The sequence below is a fragment of the Silurus aristotelis genome, assembly GCF_946808225.1.
Source record: "Silurus aristotelis genome assembly, chromosome: 2".
NCBI classification, from domain to species: Eukaryota; Metazoa; Chordata; class Actinopteri; order Siluriformes; family Siluridae; genus Silurus; species Silurus aristotelis.
This window is the reverse complement of record NC_139575.1, coordinates 22,498,582-22,515,263: the sequence shown is the minus strand read 5'-3', so window position 1 is coordinate 22,515,263 and position 16,682 is coordinate 22,498,582. Positions and strand designations below refer to the sequence as shown.

The 16,682-nt window shown below is 37.1% G+C and overlaps 1 protein-coding gene across 1 annotated transcript in view; it reads right to left on the bottom strand.

Annotated features, from left to right (window-relative positions):
* Positions 1-3,437: 3,437 nt before the first annotated feature.
* The window catches only part of rbm19 (RNA binding motif protein 19), a 15,576-nt gene continuing 2,331 nt past the window's right edge, over positions 3,438-16,682 (bottom strand). The window contains exons 3-25 of the mRNA XM_083529387.1: positions 16,420-16,542; positions 16,286-16,324; positions 15,587-15,821; positions 15,244-15,467; positions 15,097-15,156; positions 14,177-14,255; positions 13,044-13,115; positions 12,746-12,949; positions 11,747-11,877; positions 11,546-11,670; positions 11,273-11,369; positions 11,069-11,179; positions 9,320-9,520; positions 9,146-9,221; positions 8,890-9,053; positions 8,720-8,780; positions 6,263-6,342; positions 6,114-6,169; positions 5,858-5,977; positions 5,558-5,660; positions 5,312-5,432; positions 3,879-3,960; positions 3,438-3,776 (exon numbers count right to left, since the gene is read on the bottom strand). Of these exons, the coding sequence (XP_083385513.1) occupies positions 3,881-3,960; positions 5,312-5,432; positions 5,558-5,660; positions 5,858-5,977; positions 6,114-6,169; positions 6,263-6,342; positions 8,720-8,780; positions 8,890-9,053; positions 9,146-9,221; positions 9,320-9,520; positions 11,069-11,179; positions 11,273-11,369; positions 11,546-11,670; positions 11,747-11,877; positions 12,746-12,949; positions 13,044-13,115; positions 14,177-14,255; positions 15,097-15,156; positions 15,244-15,467; positions 15,587-15,821; positions 16,286-16,324; positions 16,420-16,542 (2,562 nt within the window). The 3' untranslated portion in view covers positions 3,438-3,776; positions 3,879-3,880. The remainder of the gene's footprint in view (positions 3,777-3,878; positions 3,961-5,311; positions 5,433-5,557; positions 5,661-5,857; positions 5,978-6,113; positions 6,170-6,262; positions 6,343-8,719; positions 8,781-8,889; positions 9,054-9,145; positions 9,222-9,319; positions 9,521-11,068; positions 11,180-11,272; positions 11,370-11,545; positions 11,671-11,746; positions 11,878-12,745; positions 12,950-13,043; positions 13,116-14,176; positions 14,256-15,096; positions 15,157-15,243; positions 15,468-15,586; positions 15,822-16,285; positions 16,325-16,419; positions 16,543-16,682) is intronic.

Genomic DNA, 16,682 nt, shown 5'->3' with positions numbered 1-16,682 from the left:
TTACAGAACTATTGTTTAAGAAAGACCCACTTTCACAGTGAATATCTATGTGTTTGGATGGTATATATTACATGTATCTCATTAAAGGTACTTATATTCATTTTACTGTAACTTTTACTTTATATGCATCGATGTACCCACCACCCCTATAATCTAATGTGCATGAAGGTGTGTAACTATTCTAATACAATTTAACCTGCCATTCTGTTCACTGCCCTATAGAATAGATCTCATACCAGCTGTCATGTTGGTAATTTAGACTTGCATGTTTAGCATGACCCTGGGTTGAGAGAAGTGCTAATTTAGTAGAACAGAATACCACAGTTGTGTCTAAACCGTGGATGGTGTGTTATATTAGGAGGTGCTGCAAGTGTTATTAACACCAGCTGTAGTCAGGAGACTTGGCTCCTAGTTTTGATGGTGTAAGCCACATATAAAATGTGTAAATGATGTTTAAAAAAAAAAAAAAATTTTGTAGAACATATAGCAGATTTGCCAAGAATTGAAAGACGAAAAGAAAACCACATGAATAGATTTCTTATTGTTCTGTCTTAGTTAATTTCTAATATATTTTATTACACATTATTATTTTAACTTTTTTGTAACATAGTTTCTGTTAAACAGTTGTATAAGGCATAAACATTTATTTTGACATCTGAGATGTGTACATTAGAAAAGAAACAATTTACTATGTATATACAGTACATACATGTGACATAGGAAAAAGTTATGTCTAATATGTTAAGCAGAATGTTATTCTGAAAACCTCTCTTATATACAGTGGGTACGGAAAGTATTTAGACCCCCTTAAATTTTTCACTCATTGTTATATTGCAGCCATTTGCTTAAATCATTTAAGTTCATTTATTTTCCTTATTAATGTACACATAGCACCCCATATTATATCTCTAGGGTTTACAGAGAATGGTCCGAAAAAGAGAAAATATCCAGTAAGCAGCAGTTCTGTGGGCTCAGCCTGGTGGTGGTGGTGTAATGGATATTTTCTTGGCACACTTTGGGCCCATTAGTACCAATTGAGCATCGTGTCAACGCCACAGCCTACCTGAGCGTGCGTGCGTACCTACGTACATACATACATACCGGTTTTTCCGGACTACAAGCCGCTACTTTTTTCCCACGTTTTGAACCACGCGGCTTAAACAACGAAGCGGCTAATTTATGGATTTTTCCTCGGTTTTTCCCGGTTTCACAAACCCGGTGCCAAAAACTGAACCCCATAACATTAGACCAATGAAATTGCCGAACGGAAACGAAAAAACGAACCTCACCTGTGTTCTGAGCTTTACGGCATCGGGAAAAAAACTTCCACCGGTGGCGCACGACGATGACAAAAGATAAACTCCCCAGAGAAATACAGTGGTACCTTGACCTAGGAGTTTAATTCGTTCGGTGGACGAGCTCTTATCTCAATTTGCTCGCACATCAAATTAGTTTTCCATATTGAAAATACTTAAAATGGCATTAATCCGTTCCAACCCTCAAAATGACACCCCGTTTTTATGTTTCATGTTATTAAATTGGAAAATACATTTCTAAATAACAAATCTTGTATAAAAACATAATAGAAACAGTATGTAAAGATATAATAAGGTTTTATTCAGTGTATTTTCCTTGGAGATGAGACGACTTGAGCTAACGAAAACACCGGTGGGGTGTGTGGGTGTGTGAAGAGGGGGTAGAGGCGATAAGCGGAGGCGGAGGGAAAACTCGTTTTTTACTATCACTCCTGTACTCTACATATCCCTAAACTTTTAAATTTTTAGTTTTTCTTTGTTGCTTATCTTAATTTTTGTCACAGTCTTCGCTTTCTGGCTTCGCCATCTAGCAGCGGTGTCTCGAGCTCGTACCTCAATTTTTTGCTCGGGTAACAAAGCAAAAAAAATCGGCCGAGTGACCGCTCGTACCTCGGAAAACTCGTACATTACGCACTCGTAGGTCAAGGTACCACTGTAGTTGTGAAGGAAGGAGGAAGACAGTGAACAATGACTTACTTGGTTGGCTAGCATCAGAAGCTTTACAAAATAATAAGGACATAATCCTCAGTCTCACACGCACACACGCAGTAATACCGGAAGAATGCAGTACATGCTATTCCCAAAATACCGCTATGCTCCTAATAGAAGCGCAACATATTTCATCCGTTACACCGTGTGTAACGTGTCTTTCGCTAAAGCCTGTGTAAAGTACATTAGTGTAGACACCTGCGGCTTATTGACAGGTGCGGCCTATTTATGTTAAAAATAAAAATATTTGTCAAATTCAGTGGGTGTGGCTTATATATGGGTGCGCTTTATAGTCCGGAAATTACGGTGTACACACACACACACACACACACACACACACAGTCAACCCCCGATAATTCGTTGTTATGTGGCACCTTAATACTACAATCAATAACATTTTTATTTTCTAATTAATCTACGCTCAAAGACAAAGTGAAAACAGATTTTTTGTATTAAAAATAACGTACATAATGTTCAGACTTTATGTAACAACAATTGAAAAATTAGCTCAGGTGCCTCCCATTTCTCTTGATCGTTTCATGATGTTTAAAACTCTTGATCAGAGGCCACCTTTAGAAAGTTTTATTGATTGGACATAATTTGGAAAGTCATAAAACTCTTTACAGAAGGCCTTATGCTGACAATGGATCTCAAAGCAAACTAAGCCATGAGGTCAAAGGAACTGCCTGCAGAGCTCAGAGACAAGATTGCTGCGAGTCAAATAATCTCTGAAAAATTGCTGCTGCACTGAAGCTTCCCAAGATCACAGTGGCCTTCATAATTTACAAATGAAAAAAGGTTTGGCCCAACCAGGACTCTACAAAAAGCTGTTTGCCCGGCCAAATTGAGCAATCAGCAGAGAAGGGCCTTATTGAGAGCAGTGACCAAGAAAACACACACACACACACACACACACACACACACACACACACACACACACACACACACTAATCGTATATATTACATTATATGTGGTCCCTTTAATCTTCTGAACCTTTACTAATATGGTCCAGAAATTACTGCTGATAAATCACTGAAACACATGCATAGTTGAAACGCTTACTATTTTCAGTATTTGGCAGACCCCCTTATCCAGAGAGGCTTACAACTGAGCAGTTGAGGGTTAAGTGCCTTGCTCGAGAGCCCAGCAGTGGCAGCTTGGTGGTGCTGGGGTTTGAAATCGAGACCATCCGTCCACCAGAGTCCAATGCTTAACCACTGAGCTGCCACACTATCAAATATTCTTACATTTGCACACTTGGTATGTTAACAAATACATAAACCTATTTAAGAGGTTCCCTGAACCTTTTCTAACCTTTTCATTGGGCAACGGAGCACAATACAAACAAGCCTGTACAGTTTCACTCTATATAAATAATTTCAGTTTCTTCTTGTGAAGAACCAACAATCAGATGAAACAGAGAGGGAATATTTATTATAATAGACAAAAGCAACATTACTTTCTTGTCTATAAATATATCACCCTAAAAATTGGAAATTATATTCCATAAAAAGTTAAATTACAAAGAAACAACAGTTTGCAGAACTATATAAACATCAAAATAAAGGCATGACATTATTTTAAAATATTTATATAATTATAGTGGTTGGTTTAATGGACACCCACACAAATTGTGACAGATTGATGGTTTACAAAGTTTATCCAGATTACAAATGAGTCCATCAAACAAACACTTCTCTTCAAAATAGAGCTTCTCCATGTGAATCATCAGTGACCAATGCAAAGCTCATCTGAGGGAAAGCAACAACATAGTTATAAAAAAAAATAAAAAAATAAAAAATAGAAATAGAATAGAAGAAATAATAATTTATTATAAAAATGTATCCTCGTACCCTCATTCATCTTCGACCCCAACCTCCATTTGCTCCAGTATGCCCTCCAAAACTTGTGCTTGTTTCCGCTTCTTAGGAGCATCTAGAAAAAGACATCAACAACGGCAATTTCATCAAGAAAAACTCTTGTAAATATATTTATTATAAATAAAAGTGTGATAAATGTATAACTAAGAATTTTGCCCCAGTATATTACTACAACTCTCATATGAACTATTCCTGGTACACATCAGTGAACACCTTTAATATGAATTCCTAACCATTCTTGCAATTACGCAATCAGCAAAAAGTGCAGTGCAATGTACAAAATCATGTAGCTACAGGCAAGCATCTTTATGGAACATTATCCATCAGAATGGGGATAAAATGTGATCTTTGTGATTTTGCCCGATTGTTGGTGCCAGAATGGCTGATATTACTATAACTGCTGATCTGGGATTTTATTTTACATATGCAGTCTGTTGAATTTACTCAGGATGTTTCAATAAAGGAATAAACACCCAGAAAGCATCAGTTCTGCCAATGGAAACATCTTGTTGATAAGAGGGTTAAAATAGAGAATGGCCAAAATATTTTGAGCAAAAAAAAAAAAAGAAAAAAAAAAAAAAAAAAAAAAAAAAAAAAAAAAAAAAAAGGCTTCAGTTACTCTCAGCTACTGTTGTGAGCAGAAATACATCTCAAAATGCACAATACATTGAACCCTGATAGTAACAAGAACAGAAGACCAGGTACCACTTCTGTCAGCCAAAAGTAGAGGCTGCATTGGACATGTGCTCAGTGGTGAAATTAAAAGCTACACACTATATGAGATGCCTCCCTTCATAACTCCGATTTACTCATCTTCTAATGGCTACTTCCAGCATGATAATGAACCATGTCTCAAAGCAAAAGTCGTCTTAAACTAGATTCATGGATACAACAATGGAACACCTTTGGGATCTGGTAAAATGGGAGATTTGCTGCGAAGCATTAAAGTAAACATGAATGATCTGCAGAAACCGCACGCTGCAAATATATACAGCCAAGCTCGATACTCACGGGGGTTACGTTCTATGACGTTCTGTAACAAACAAAATCGAGAGGTTTTGACTCTCCTTTTGATGTACTGTAAACTCAAATTGTGATTTACTTGTCAAACGTTTTATTTACTACTTTAAATTAATAATACAATAATATATTTTTTCAAACATTATGTAATTTATTAGTACTCAAAACTCTGTTTTGAAATATTACACTAAACTTTCGAGCCACTCACGACTTCTCGTGAACTATCGGATTTTTCGCGAGTTTCTCTCAGTCTGGTTCCTAATGAAAACTCACAAACTATCAAGGTTGCGAGTATCGAGGTTCCACTGTATATAGTGTTTCTAATAAGATGTTCAGTGAGTGTAGGTAGAGATTGAATTAATTGTTACTGAAGTATTTGGTCTTACCATGGAAATGTTGAGCCGTTTTCCTCCGCAGTTCTTCTACACTCTCCCCTGCATCAGCCCACTCCAACACCAGCCTCCTACCGTACAAATGGGTGCTGTGACACAGCGCTGAGAACGCTTTCTAAAAGACAAGTTAATTTTATTACATGCTCCTGTCTAAATTCAGTGTGGGTTCTTAATAAAAACGGAGTGGCAGAATGTCGGTATAACTGCAGAAGAGAGAGGGACAGAAACAGATGTACTCACCTTGGCATCCTGCTTCGTGAGAAAGTCCACAAAAGCAAAGCCACGGTGGGCTCCACCGACTCCTTTCTTTGGCAGGCGGACAGTCTTCAGTTCCCCAAATGTACTGGAGAAAAGCGATAGAAATGAACACGCTGGTCAACAATTGCATGATTATTAGTCCTTTTTCTAATTTAAACTGCGACAATACTCTCAAATGAAAAATATATAAGTAGTACATTTAATATAATACAATTTTGATGAATTACAATTCTGGTCTCACCATTAATATTTACTTTTGTACATTTCATAAAAGGTTCTTACCAGAAAAGCTCTCTAAGCTCCTTGACTGTAGCCTGGAAGGGAACATTTCGCACCAAGATCTTAGATGTTGTCTGCTTTTTAGCTGTTTGTTTCTTCCTGTTAGTATGCGTCACACTTGACCTGAGATCAGACACACAAGTGAACATGCATATATGACAAAGAATGTTCACCTCAGACTGATTTAAATATCCTTTATTAGAATCTAAGCCAGTAGACTAAAATTTTATAGACTGACTTGCAGCCAGATTCCTCTTACTTTAATTCTCTTTCAGAGATTTTCAGCTCAAGTTGATGCCCATCGACAGTACAATGCTGCAGAGAAAAAGAAATGTTTTTTTTTTTTCCACAACTGCGCTAATCTTAAACAGGAATATACAGGACTGGTGCTTGTAAAAAAGTACTTACTTGTAGCAGGCGGATGGCTTTTTGAGCTGCTTTAGGAGTTTTGTATTGGATGAACCCATAACCCATAGATGACAGTTTGCCTATAAGAGAGATTACATTTAGATTTGTGGCATTTAGCAGACGCCATTGCACATGATTACAGGACACTAATGATCCTTTAATGCATGCAGCCCACAATGGCAACAAACAGGCTTCCCAGAAGCATGACATGTTTCCCCAGAAGCATTATAGCTAATAGAGTATTAAACCTTAGATCAAGAATAACACTGAATGCTCCCTCTACTGGACATGATTTGTATAACATTTGAAAATCTGAAATCTGATGCATATAACACAGTTTGTGTCAAACTTTTTAAAACACCTAACCTTTTCTTTTTGAGATGCATGCGTGTTACATTTGCAAACAATATCTCACAAAAGTGAGTACACCCCTCACCTTTCAGCAACCATATTAGTATATCCTCTCAAGGGACAATACTAAAGAAATGTATTTGATATATTTTAGTCAATGTGCACTTTTTATAGCAGTACAGATTTACTGTCTTCCGAAAATAACAACAGACAGCCACTATTGTCTAAATAACAAAAGTGAATACACCCTAAGTGAACATGTCAAAACCGTGTCCAAAGTGTCAATATTTTGTGTGAGCACCATTGTTACTACATCACTGCCTTAATCCTCCTAGGCATGGAATTCACCAGAGCTACAGAGGTTGTTGCTGGGATCCTTTTTCCCTCCTCCATAATGATATGACTGAGCTGCTGGAGGTTAGACACACAGGCCTTCTAGACCTTCCACTTGATGTCCCACAGGTGCTCAATAGGGTTCAGGTCTGGAGACACACTTGGCCACTCCATCAGCAAGGCAGTTGCCAATACAGCAGTGTGTTAGGGGTCGTTATCTTGTTGGATAACTGCTGTTCGGCCCAGTTAAAAAGGAGGGCATCATGTTCTGCTTCACAAATGTCACATGTTTCCCTCAATAAACTGCTGAAATGTGAGGTGTGTAGTCACTTTTGTGAGATTCTATATATTTATGCAACAAAGTAAAAGGCAAAAAATATGGACATTGAAATTTAGAAATGAAGACAGAGAACAGGAGAGATGGAACCAGACTGCCTTACAACCTCAGCCAAACATAGAGGTAAAATCTTAGTAGTTTGGGGTTGTTTTGGTGCAGTTCGGGGTTAAACCAACATGGCTATTAGTCCATACTTCAATGCCATGCAATTCTGTCTGGTCTGCAGCTAAATGGAACCAACTTCAGCAAACAAGAAGACGATGACTGGAAGCATATATCCATGTTCTGTAAGCATTATTAAGAGTGCAATCCATCATGAAATGCCCCACCCAAATAACCGGACCCAAGACCTATTGAACTGCTCTGGGATAAACTGGATTACAAGGTCAGAAAGAAATATTCAAGTTTTACATGAGGCATGGCAAAGCATATTTCACCTATACATTTGGAGAAAATAACTGTCCAGATGCCATTAGTGTGTAAAGCTATTATTTATGCTAAGGGAGTGTTTTTTAATTACCGTAATTTCCGTATTATACGCCGCACCCACTGAATTTGACAAAGATTTTAATTTTAAACATTCCTACATTGAAACTAATGAACTTTACACAGGCTTTAACGACAGTGTCTGTTACACGGGTGAAATGTTGTGGCTCCTTTAAGAGCAAAGCGGTATTTTGGGAAAAGCCTGCCGCTGCATTTTTTCCGGTATTACTGCATGTGTGCAAGACCGAGGAATATGTCCTTATTATTTTCTGATGCTGATTACTAAGTTTCTAAGACTAACCCGTAACGCTGTTGCCAAAAAAAAAAAAAAAGCACGAGTTTTGAAAACCTGTCTGTGCTTATACGATTTCTGTTGCAACTGGAGTTAGACTTAACGCGTTACAACGGCTTGTATCTAAACAGTAGCCTACCAAGAAAGTCATTGTTCACTGTCTTCCTCCTTCCTTTCACAACTATTTCACTCGGGAGTTTATCTTTTGACATCGTCGTGCGTTTAAAAAAAAAAACGTTTTTTTTCTCCCGATGCCGTGCAGCTAAGAACACAGGTGAAGTGCGTTTTTTTCGTTTCCGTTCGGAAATTTCATTGGTCTAATGTTATGGGGCTCAGTTTTTTGGCTTGAAGTTTGTGAAACCGGGAAAAACCACGAAAAATTCATAAATAAGCCACGGGGTTCAAAACGTAGGAAAAAAGTAGCGGCTTATAGTCCGAAAAATACGGTACATAGAGTTTAACATCTGCACATTTTATATTTGTTTGGTTAAAGTAAATGTTCATAGTGTTAAATTACCTAGTTTCCTGCATATAAACAAGAGGAACATGCATGTGTCTCTCCAAAAACATAAAAGGCATTTCCAAACTGTTAAAAGGCACTGTATTTCAAAAATTAAATGTAATGAATACAAAAGATTACGAGCGAGTTCAATAATACCTGATTTATCTCTTTTTTTGGATATTGAGCACGTTTTCACTGCTCCACATTTTGAGAAGGTCTGTTGTGAAACAAACAAACACACACAAATAAGAGTCTCAAGAAAATAACTCCATACTTTGTGATAAAACAATCTTCACTTCCTTGGTTCTATAAACTCTGACCCCTACCTCCTTTAGTGACTCCTCAGTGGTGCTGTAGTTCAGGTTCTTAACAAATAGTGTTGAGCCAGGTGGACTTTCCTCTTCTTCCTCATCTTCCTCTTCACCTTCGTCCTCCTTTAAGTTTGTTTGCTGATCTGATGCATTTTCTTCCTTTACAGCTTCAACTTCAGCTGAGAAAGGAGAGCGGGATTAAAAGAATTAGCGATGAGGAATACAAACAACAAAGCTAAAAACAACTCGGAATAAATATCAGAAGGTTTACCTGCTTTGTGCTGCTTATGTGGTGTTGTAAAGACAGCCATTGGAGCCCACTCTAAATACAAGGGAACATGCTGAAACTAGGATAAAAGGAAGATAAAAATTAATTTGAGACATGGGCACCTGGAAATGTAAAGAAGCTGTAAAGAATACTGAGCAGCAAGACGGATATATGTACCTTACTATATGCTAGTCTGGTGAAAGCACGTTTGGCTTCAGTGGGCTCAAGAAATTCCACAATAGCTGTGAGGCCAGAAGGTGGCAACAGAACCCTGCCTAAAGAGCCATGAGGTGAGAAAAGTGTCTCCAGCTCCTTTACTTGTACTCCAGACGGTAAGTTCTTTACCAAGATCACAGAGTTACTCCTTTGACCAGAGGCCTGGACATTTTAATATACAAAAAAAATGGATTAAAGTCACAAGGTACAAAAATAGAAACAAGAACATCTCTTAACCCGCCGTTTACCCAGGTTTTCAAGATAAATCTTTAGATACTGAAATGCAGAGGAGGGAAGTAATGAAGTACAAATACTTTGTTACTGTACTTAAGTAGATTTTTCTGGTATCGGTACTTTACTTCATTATTTGTTTCACCTAAAGATTTTACTCAAATATATGTACTTTCTTTTTCATACGTTTTCAAAACAGGATCGTTACTTTAGTTTTAATCTATTTGGTGAAATGTAAATATTTAGTGTTCTCATTGCACCATTTTTTAAGCACATCAACCTATTTCTTGTCATCTTATCACCGAATTGATTTTTATTGATCATTAAACATTTGTTTTACTGATGCGCCAAGTCTCAAATCAGCACCAAAAATTTTTTAATTTTTTTTCTTGTAACTCTGAAACAAACTGAATTAATCTTTTTCATCATACAGATAAGAGCAATACATTATTTGAATCTGTAAAGGGTAATTTGTAAAAATAAAATAAATAAATAAATTAAATTAAAACTAAATACTCTTAAAAATATTTTCTGATGACCATATGAAAGAATAGGTACAGTTTCTCTGGTATAACCTCATTAACTGTCCGTGTGAAAACATAAAAGTTCCGTTTGGTGTCTGTAATTTAAAACACTATAATTACTTTAAAACATTTACAGGAATATTTTGTCATCATGCTCTATATAGAGTATGGATTTAATAATAATAAACATACATTTGCATAAAGCATCCATATTTGTCCATGGCCATGTTGATAAGAGTATTAAAAACTTGAAAAGTATTAATTTATGGTACATTTAGTGCAGATAAAACTGTGCGATTAATCAAGAGTAAACATTGTAATCGACTGACAGCCAAAATATTGATATGATGTAAGGTCCAGTTACCAGTGTAACACTAGAACAGGTACAGTGGTACCCCGCTTATCGAACTTAATTCGTTCCTTAAAACCGGTCGAAATGCGAAAAGGTCGAAGAGCGAATGTACACGCAATATACAACATACACGCATTAATTGTTATATTGACTGCTAAATAACACTTTATTGTTCCCAAACCGAAGTTTCATTTACGATAGATGCTCTCTCCACGAAGGCTGAGGCAAGACTGGAAAGATCCTTTCCCTCGCTCCACGTGGGTCGGGGTAAAAAAAAAGGTCGATAAGCGGGCATTTGGTCGTTCAGCGGGCGCAAATTTCGGTCAGAAAACTGTTCGCTAAGCGAAAAGGTCGATGTCCGAGACGGTCGATAAGCGGGGTACCACTGTAGTAGTAATGACTAATGTTTACTTAAGAACATGCACGAGGTCAAACTTCTTTAGTTTTACTCCAGTGAAAAAGTGTAGTTAGTGCAACTTTTACCAGAGTATTTTAAAACAAAAAAAATCTGTACTTTTACTTGAGTGAATGATGAGTACTTTTGCCAGCTCTATTGAAATGTGAATTCTGCATAATACTGTAACCAAATGTGCAACTTTGTACCTGGCTGAAGGAGTCCAGAGACACACCATTGTCCAGCAGGAACTGTCTAGTTTCCTGAATGATCTGTGTCTCACCAAGAGCCATTCTCACAGCCAGACTGCCCTGTGACTCCTAAACACACACAAACACTGTTCATTTCGCGAAACCAAGTTTTTTAATACAAGTGAAATACTAGCTGTGAATGTTATTAATGTTGTAACTCACATGATCAAGGACTTGGCTTTTAGTCGTGTTGTATTTCTCAGCAATAGCGTCAGCTACTGCACTTGTTCCTAGGAACAAAGTGTTCCAATTATGGGAGCTGTGCGAGACAAATGAAGCATTAGAAAATGTAACAAAAGTGACAATAATGCTATTATTGCAAATATTATTCATACAGCAGGCGTGCCATATGTTACAATTAAATCTACTGCCATTTACAAAACTGATAAAAAGAATTTGCTATTAGGCAAAGGAAATGTGCTTGCTCATGCGGACCTGCCACTGGCTGCCTTATCCTTTGCATCCTTCTGCCTCTTATACGAGGAACTGCCTGGAGCATTGGGGCCCTGCTCTGGCTTCTCCTTCTTTATTCTGGAGGGGATGATGTGCAATACCCGGCCCTAAAAGACAAACAGCATGTAACCAATATAAATCCGCAAAAGATGAAAAAATACAATAAAGCAAGCATATCTCTACCTGGAATATATGGCCATCCAGCTGGGCTAAAGCGCTCACAGCATTTTCAGGGATCATGTAGGTAATGAAGGCAAAGCCCTTAGGTTTCTTAGTTAAGGAGTCTATGGGAAAATGAAGCTCAGAAAGATGCCCTGCAAAGAACACACATCAGCAAAAAAAACCACATCAAATCAATTTTTATATATACCCCAAATACACTGCCAATTCTTTAAAGAAATAAAACAAATTTGGGAAGCTGTGTAAAATAAAAAAATTAAAAAAGATTCACTATAAAACGTAAAAGATATTTAAACTGAGCAAACATTATTGTAAAGAATAAAAAAAAGCAATTTTGAATTTGAGGACAGTGACATGTCTCAAAAAAGTTGACCATGTTTACCACTGAGTAGCATCCCCTCATCTTTTAACAACAAATGTCCGTATACCTCTAGGAACTGAGGAGACCAGTTGTTGGAGTTTAGGGAGAGAAACGTTGTCCCTTTCATGCTTGATACAGGATTCTAGCTACTCAACAGTCCTTCGGGCTTCTTTGTCATTTTTTTCTGTTTAATGACGCTTAGTGTTTTCAAATGGTAAATTTCCAAATTAAAAATGACCAAATTTTTTTCATTAAACTGGTACATTTCCTCAATTTTAACAACTGAAATGTTGACGTCTCAGGAATTGTCCTGATATCCAATTTCTCCCTTATACCTATGATAATCACTGGATTACTACAAGTAAACACAATTCACCATTGTTTGTAGTAACTACCTGTTTATAGTAGATTACTATAGTAGAACTCTGTAGTTACAAGAAAAATAGCATTGTTGGCATAGATAGCATACGCCGCATCATTTTATGGTAGCTACGTGGCAGGTCTTAAAACTTGAATAAAGATAATGGTTTCTTTAAATTTGAAAAACATTGCTTGATAATACAATACATTTTGTTTAAATGTACAAGAGTTAATCAGAATATGCTCAGAAAAATATGCATGCCAATGATTTGCCCTCTTACCATGCTTAGTAAAAAGCTCCTTCAGCTCTTCTTCTGTACACGTATAAGGCAGGTTCCTCACAAAGAGCCGACCAGAGTCTGCCACATCCTCCTCTTCTTCATTATCTTTCAACTTGGAGACAAAGTTTCTTTCCTGTGGAGCTCCTCTTATTGTCTTCCTGTCAGTGAAGTTTGTGACTCTGAACACTTCAATGTAGCGTCCACCTATGAACACGATACACAACCACAATGAATTATAGATTCACCTCAAATTTTAATTAACCATTTGAAGCTTCTTATCAATCATTTATAGCCATACCCATATAATCTTTGTCAAGTTTTAGAGCTCGCTCCACTTCAGCTTCTGAGTGCAAATCCACATACACATTACCTAAACACAGAGAACACAACCTTAAATCACACCCATAGATCTTGTATTAAAAAAATGAACTATTTTTTATCTTGGTGGCCAGGTTGGACATTTAGAGACCACAATGTGGAAGATCATTCAGTAATACTGCTCTGAAACACTTTCTTTTTTTACCTTTCAGGAATGCGCTTCTTGGTCCACCTTTAAGGAATTTTGGAAATCTACTTGTTCACTTGACAGTAATGTCTACTTGTGTCATATGTTGTCTAACTGTGCGGAGCATTTTTCTTAAATTTCTTTGGAGAAAAAGTCAGAAGGTGATGGGTAGGTATGACAGCATTCAGACCACTTGTTGTTCAGAACTGTGTTCTGAACAACAAGTGGTCTGAATGCTGTCATACCTTGGAACTGTGTTCTGAACAACAAGATATATACCCATTTCTTACCGTCGTATTATGAACTAGATTTGTCGTCACATAAGCATTGACAATGGATAGTTATTTGTATGTGTATATGTGGGGGGTTGTGGATTGTGGTGGAAAAGCACTTTAGCCTTTTCTGCTGTTCCAGGGGTGGAATGTATTTGGAGTTGGTGTAAGTTGTATGGACAAGCAGTGAGATTATCATCTACAATGTCTCGGCATCATGTTGATTACTACCTGATCACTACTCTTGCAGCTTGGGGCCAGTTTTAAGCAAAATAAGGATTAGTTGTAAATGGTTGGTTAGAGCATACAGTGTGGATATGCTGGAAAAGATATGAATATCGAACAAGATTTCAAAACAATCAGAACAGTGCACAATTTATATTATGATAATTTACTGCCTTTCTGGAATTTTCGACTGACCACACTCAACCAAGGTTAGGTGAAATTTGTGGGTCGATTTGTTTATTTTACTGAATTATAAGAACAGCATGAAAGATTATAGACAGCAGTGATGTAATTAAAATACACTACAACTCCACAGTTACTGAAAGACACACTTTATGGCCCAGTATATTTAAAGCACTAGGAGAAAAATCACAAAGGCTGTACAGATACTGCATGTTGTTAATAGTTTTAACTTCTATTCAAACTTACCAGAGATACGGCCTTCTTTGTTCTTGGCGATGCGGATGGCCACAGGTTTCAGTGGCAGCATAAACTCTCTTACTTGTTGCTACAGCAAAGAAATATAATCAGGGATGTAAACAGTAACATAGAGCAAACACCAGTTATCCTGAAATCTATCTCACATTATTATTCTGTTCAACTTGACACTGTTACGATTAAAGATCGACTGATATGGGTTTTTCTCTGGCGGATGCAGGTTTATGCCGATTTCTTTTTCCCCCTTCATGCCATAAACTCTCATTCTTTAATAATAAGATGTTGAAAATTGCTTAAATTAAACATGTATTGAACAGCACAAGCCTCTTCAATCAGTGCACTGGTTACCAGGTTTTTGTGCCCGAGTCTACATGTAACCCAAACTACAGCTGTTTGAAGGCTCACTAACAAAACAGATACAAAACGTTACGCTTTCTCTCTCCAAATGTTATTTTCATTCTCTCTCCAAAAGCAGTATCATATTTAACCAAGGAAATATATAAGACTAAATTAATAACGAATTATAAGAACCTAAAGGCCGGTACACAACAAGCTGATGGTCAGCCTTTGTGGAATGTCGGAGGCAGGTTGGGCATTTTGAGTGTCGGTCGGCTTTTTTCGGGACTGTTGGCTCTGATCGGACGGCATTAGCTGTTTCTCGGCTGATTCTGCATAAGCTCGTTAGCGAGAAAGACAACCCGATTGGCTAATTAGCTTAGCGAATAAGCTCACGGAAAAAAAAAAAAACAAAAAAAAAACACAATCGGCCGATCAATCGGTCGAACTCTATTTACGATCATTGTTTATTCATTTCCATTCATTATTCTTAAACTACAATGAAACTAAATGGAGAAAAATGTAACTATAGAGTGAGAAGGAGAAATGGTGCTTCGTTAATATGCAGGCATTACCTCTTTAACTGTGAATGGCACTCCTCGTAGCTTGACTGTGAATTCTGTAGCAGGATCAAACTATGAAATAATCCACAGTAGGAAAAACTTTAATTCAAACATCAGGAACATACTGTTTAGAAAGGTTTCACAGTGGTTAGAACAAACCTTGTTTTGTGATGATGGTGTGCTTTTCTGGCTGTCTTTATCTCCACTCTCATATGCACTGTCCATCTGTTTCATTTGACCTTCTTCTTCACCTGCATCATCCTCCTCAACCACATCTTTGTCATCCTCATTTTTCTCATCCACCATGTCTGGTTTCGTCACTACTTTGGAGCGTAGGTAGTCCATATCCGTCAGGCTGTCTTTCAGGGCCATTTTACCAGAATCTATGCATTAATGATAGAATATGTTTTAGCAAAGCCACACAAGCACAAATATATATAAATGTATCTGCAAACTGTCCTTTAAGTAGATGAGAGGGAAAAAAATTAAACAAAACACATACCCTGCTTATCTTCACCATCAGATGCATCCTGCTCCTCAACCTCACTCAACTCCTCAGACTCATCAGAATCGAAGTTTAAGTAGTCATCGGTGACGGCTTTCTTTTCTTTCTTTTTCTCAGACGTTTTGCTCTTTTCAACGGCACTGGCTTCCACTGCGTCGTTGGCCCAAACAGGCACCTGTGTGCGATTTTTGTGCACAGCCAGGAACTCTTGAAAGCCTTCGTCATTATTCAGCTGGAAAAAAAATTACGCCATATGATCTCATTACAAAAGTTATACAGTGCTAAATATGCAGGGCTTAACAAAAATGCAGCAGAACAAAGATCAATATGAGATGGTGCAGTGAGCATAGCTCAGAGCACACGCTGTATGCTTTGATTATATTCCAGATTAAAAGTTTATTAGATTATGTAATCACTGGTCACAACTTCTCAAAACAGATCTAAAGCACATCCCTGAGCCCACAATTGCAAAAATATAAAGCTTTAATGATCTGCCCTGAAGAGTACACACATGTGCATGGAACAATACTCAGGCCCTGAAAGAGCATAGACAAATTCCCCATGACACTTTTAAGATCATTTTATTATTTGTCTTGCTTCACCAACAACCTAAAAAGTTAATCTGGTTATGATATTTGATATACAGACTAATTATAAAAATAAATAAATAAATAAACCCAACAAAAAACAACTTACTTCTCCAAGGAGATCATGAGGTTTTTTCTCCTTTTTCCCCTGTAAGAAAGTGCAAAATATATTTTTACAAAAACAAAACCACACATTTTGTAAATAATCAGAGTTTAAACAACCTTAAACAAGTCCTATTTCACCTTGCTCTCATCTCTATTTTGACCTTCTGACTTCTGTTCATCTTTTGTTTTCTCAGGCTGCCGGCTGTATTTGCTCCAGGGTCTTGCTTTGTTGGGGTCTCCAAAATCTGTACAAAATTCCACCTGACAAAAAAAAATGTAATCAAATAAATAAATAAATAAATAAATAAATTAATTAATTAATAAAATTACCCTGTCTAGAAAGTAACATCCTAATAAATGACATGTGTTTTATTAATTCACTTTAAAATGTTTTGATATTG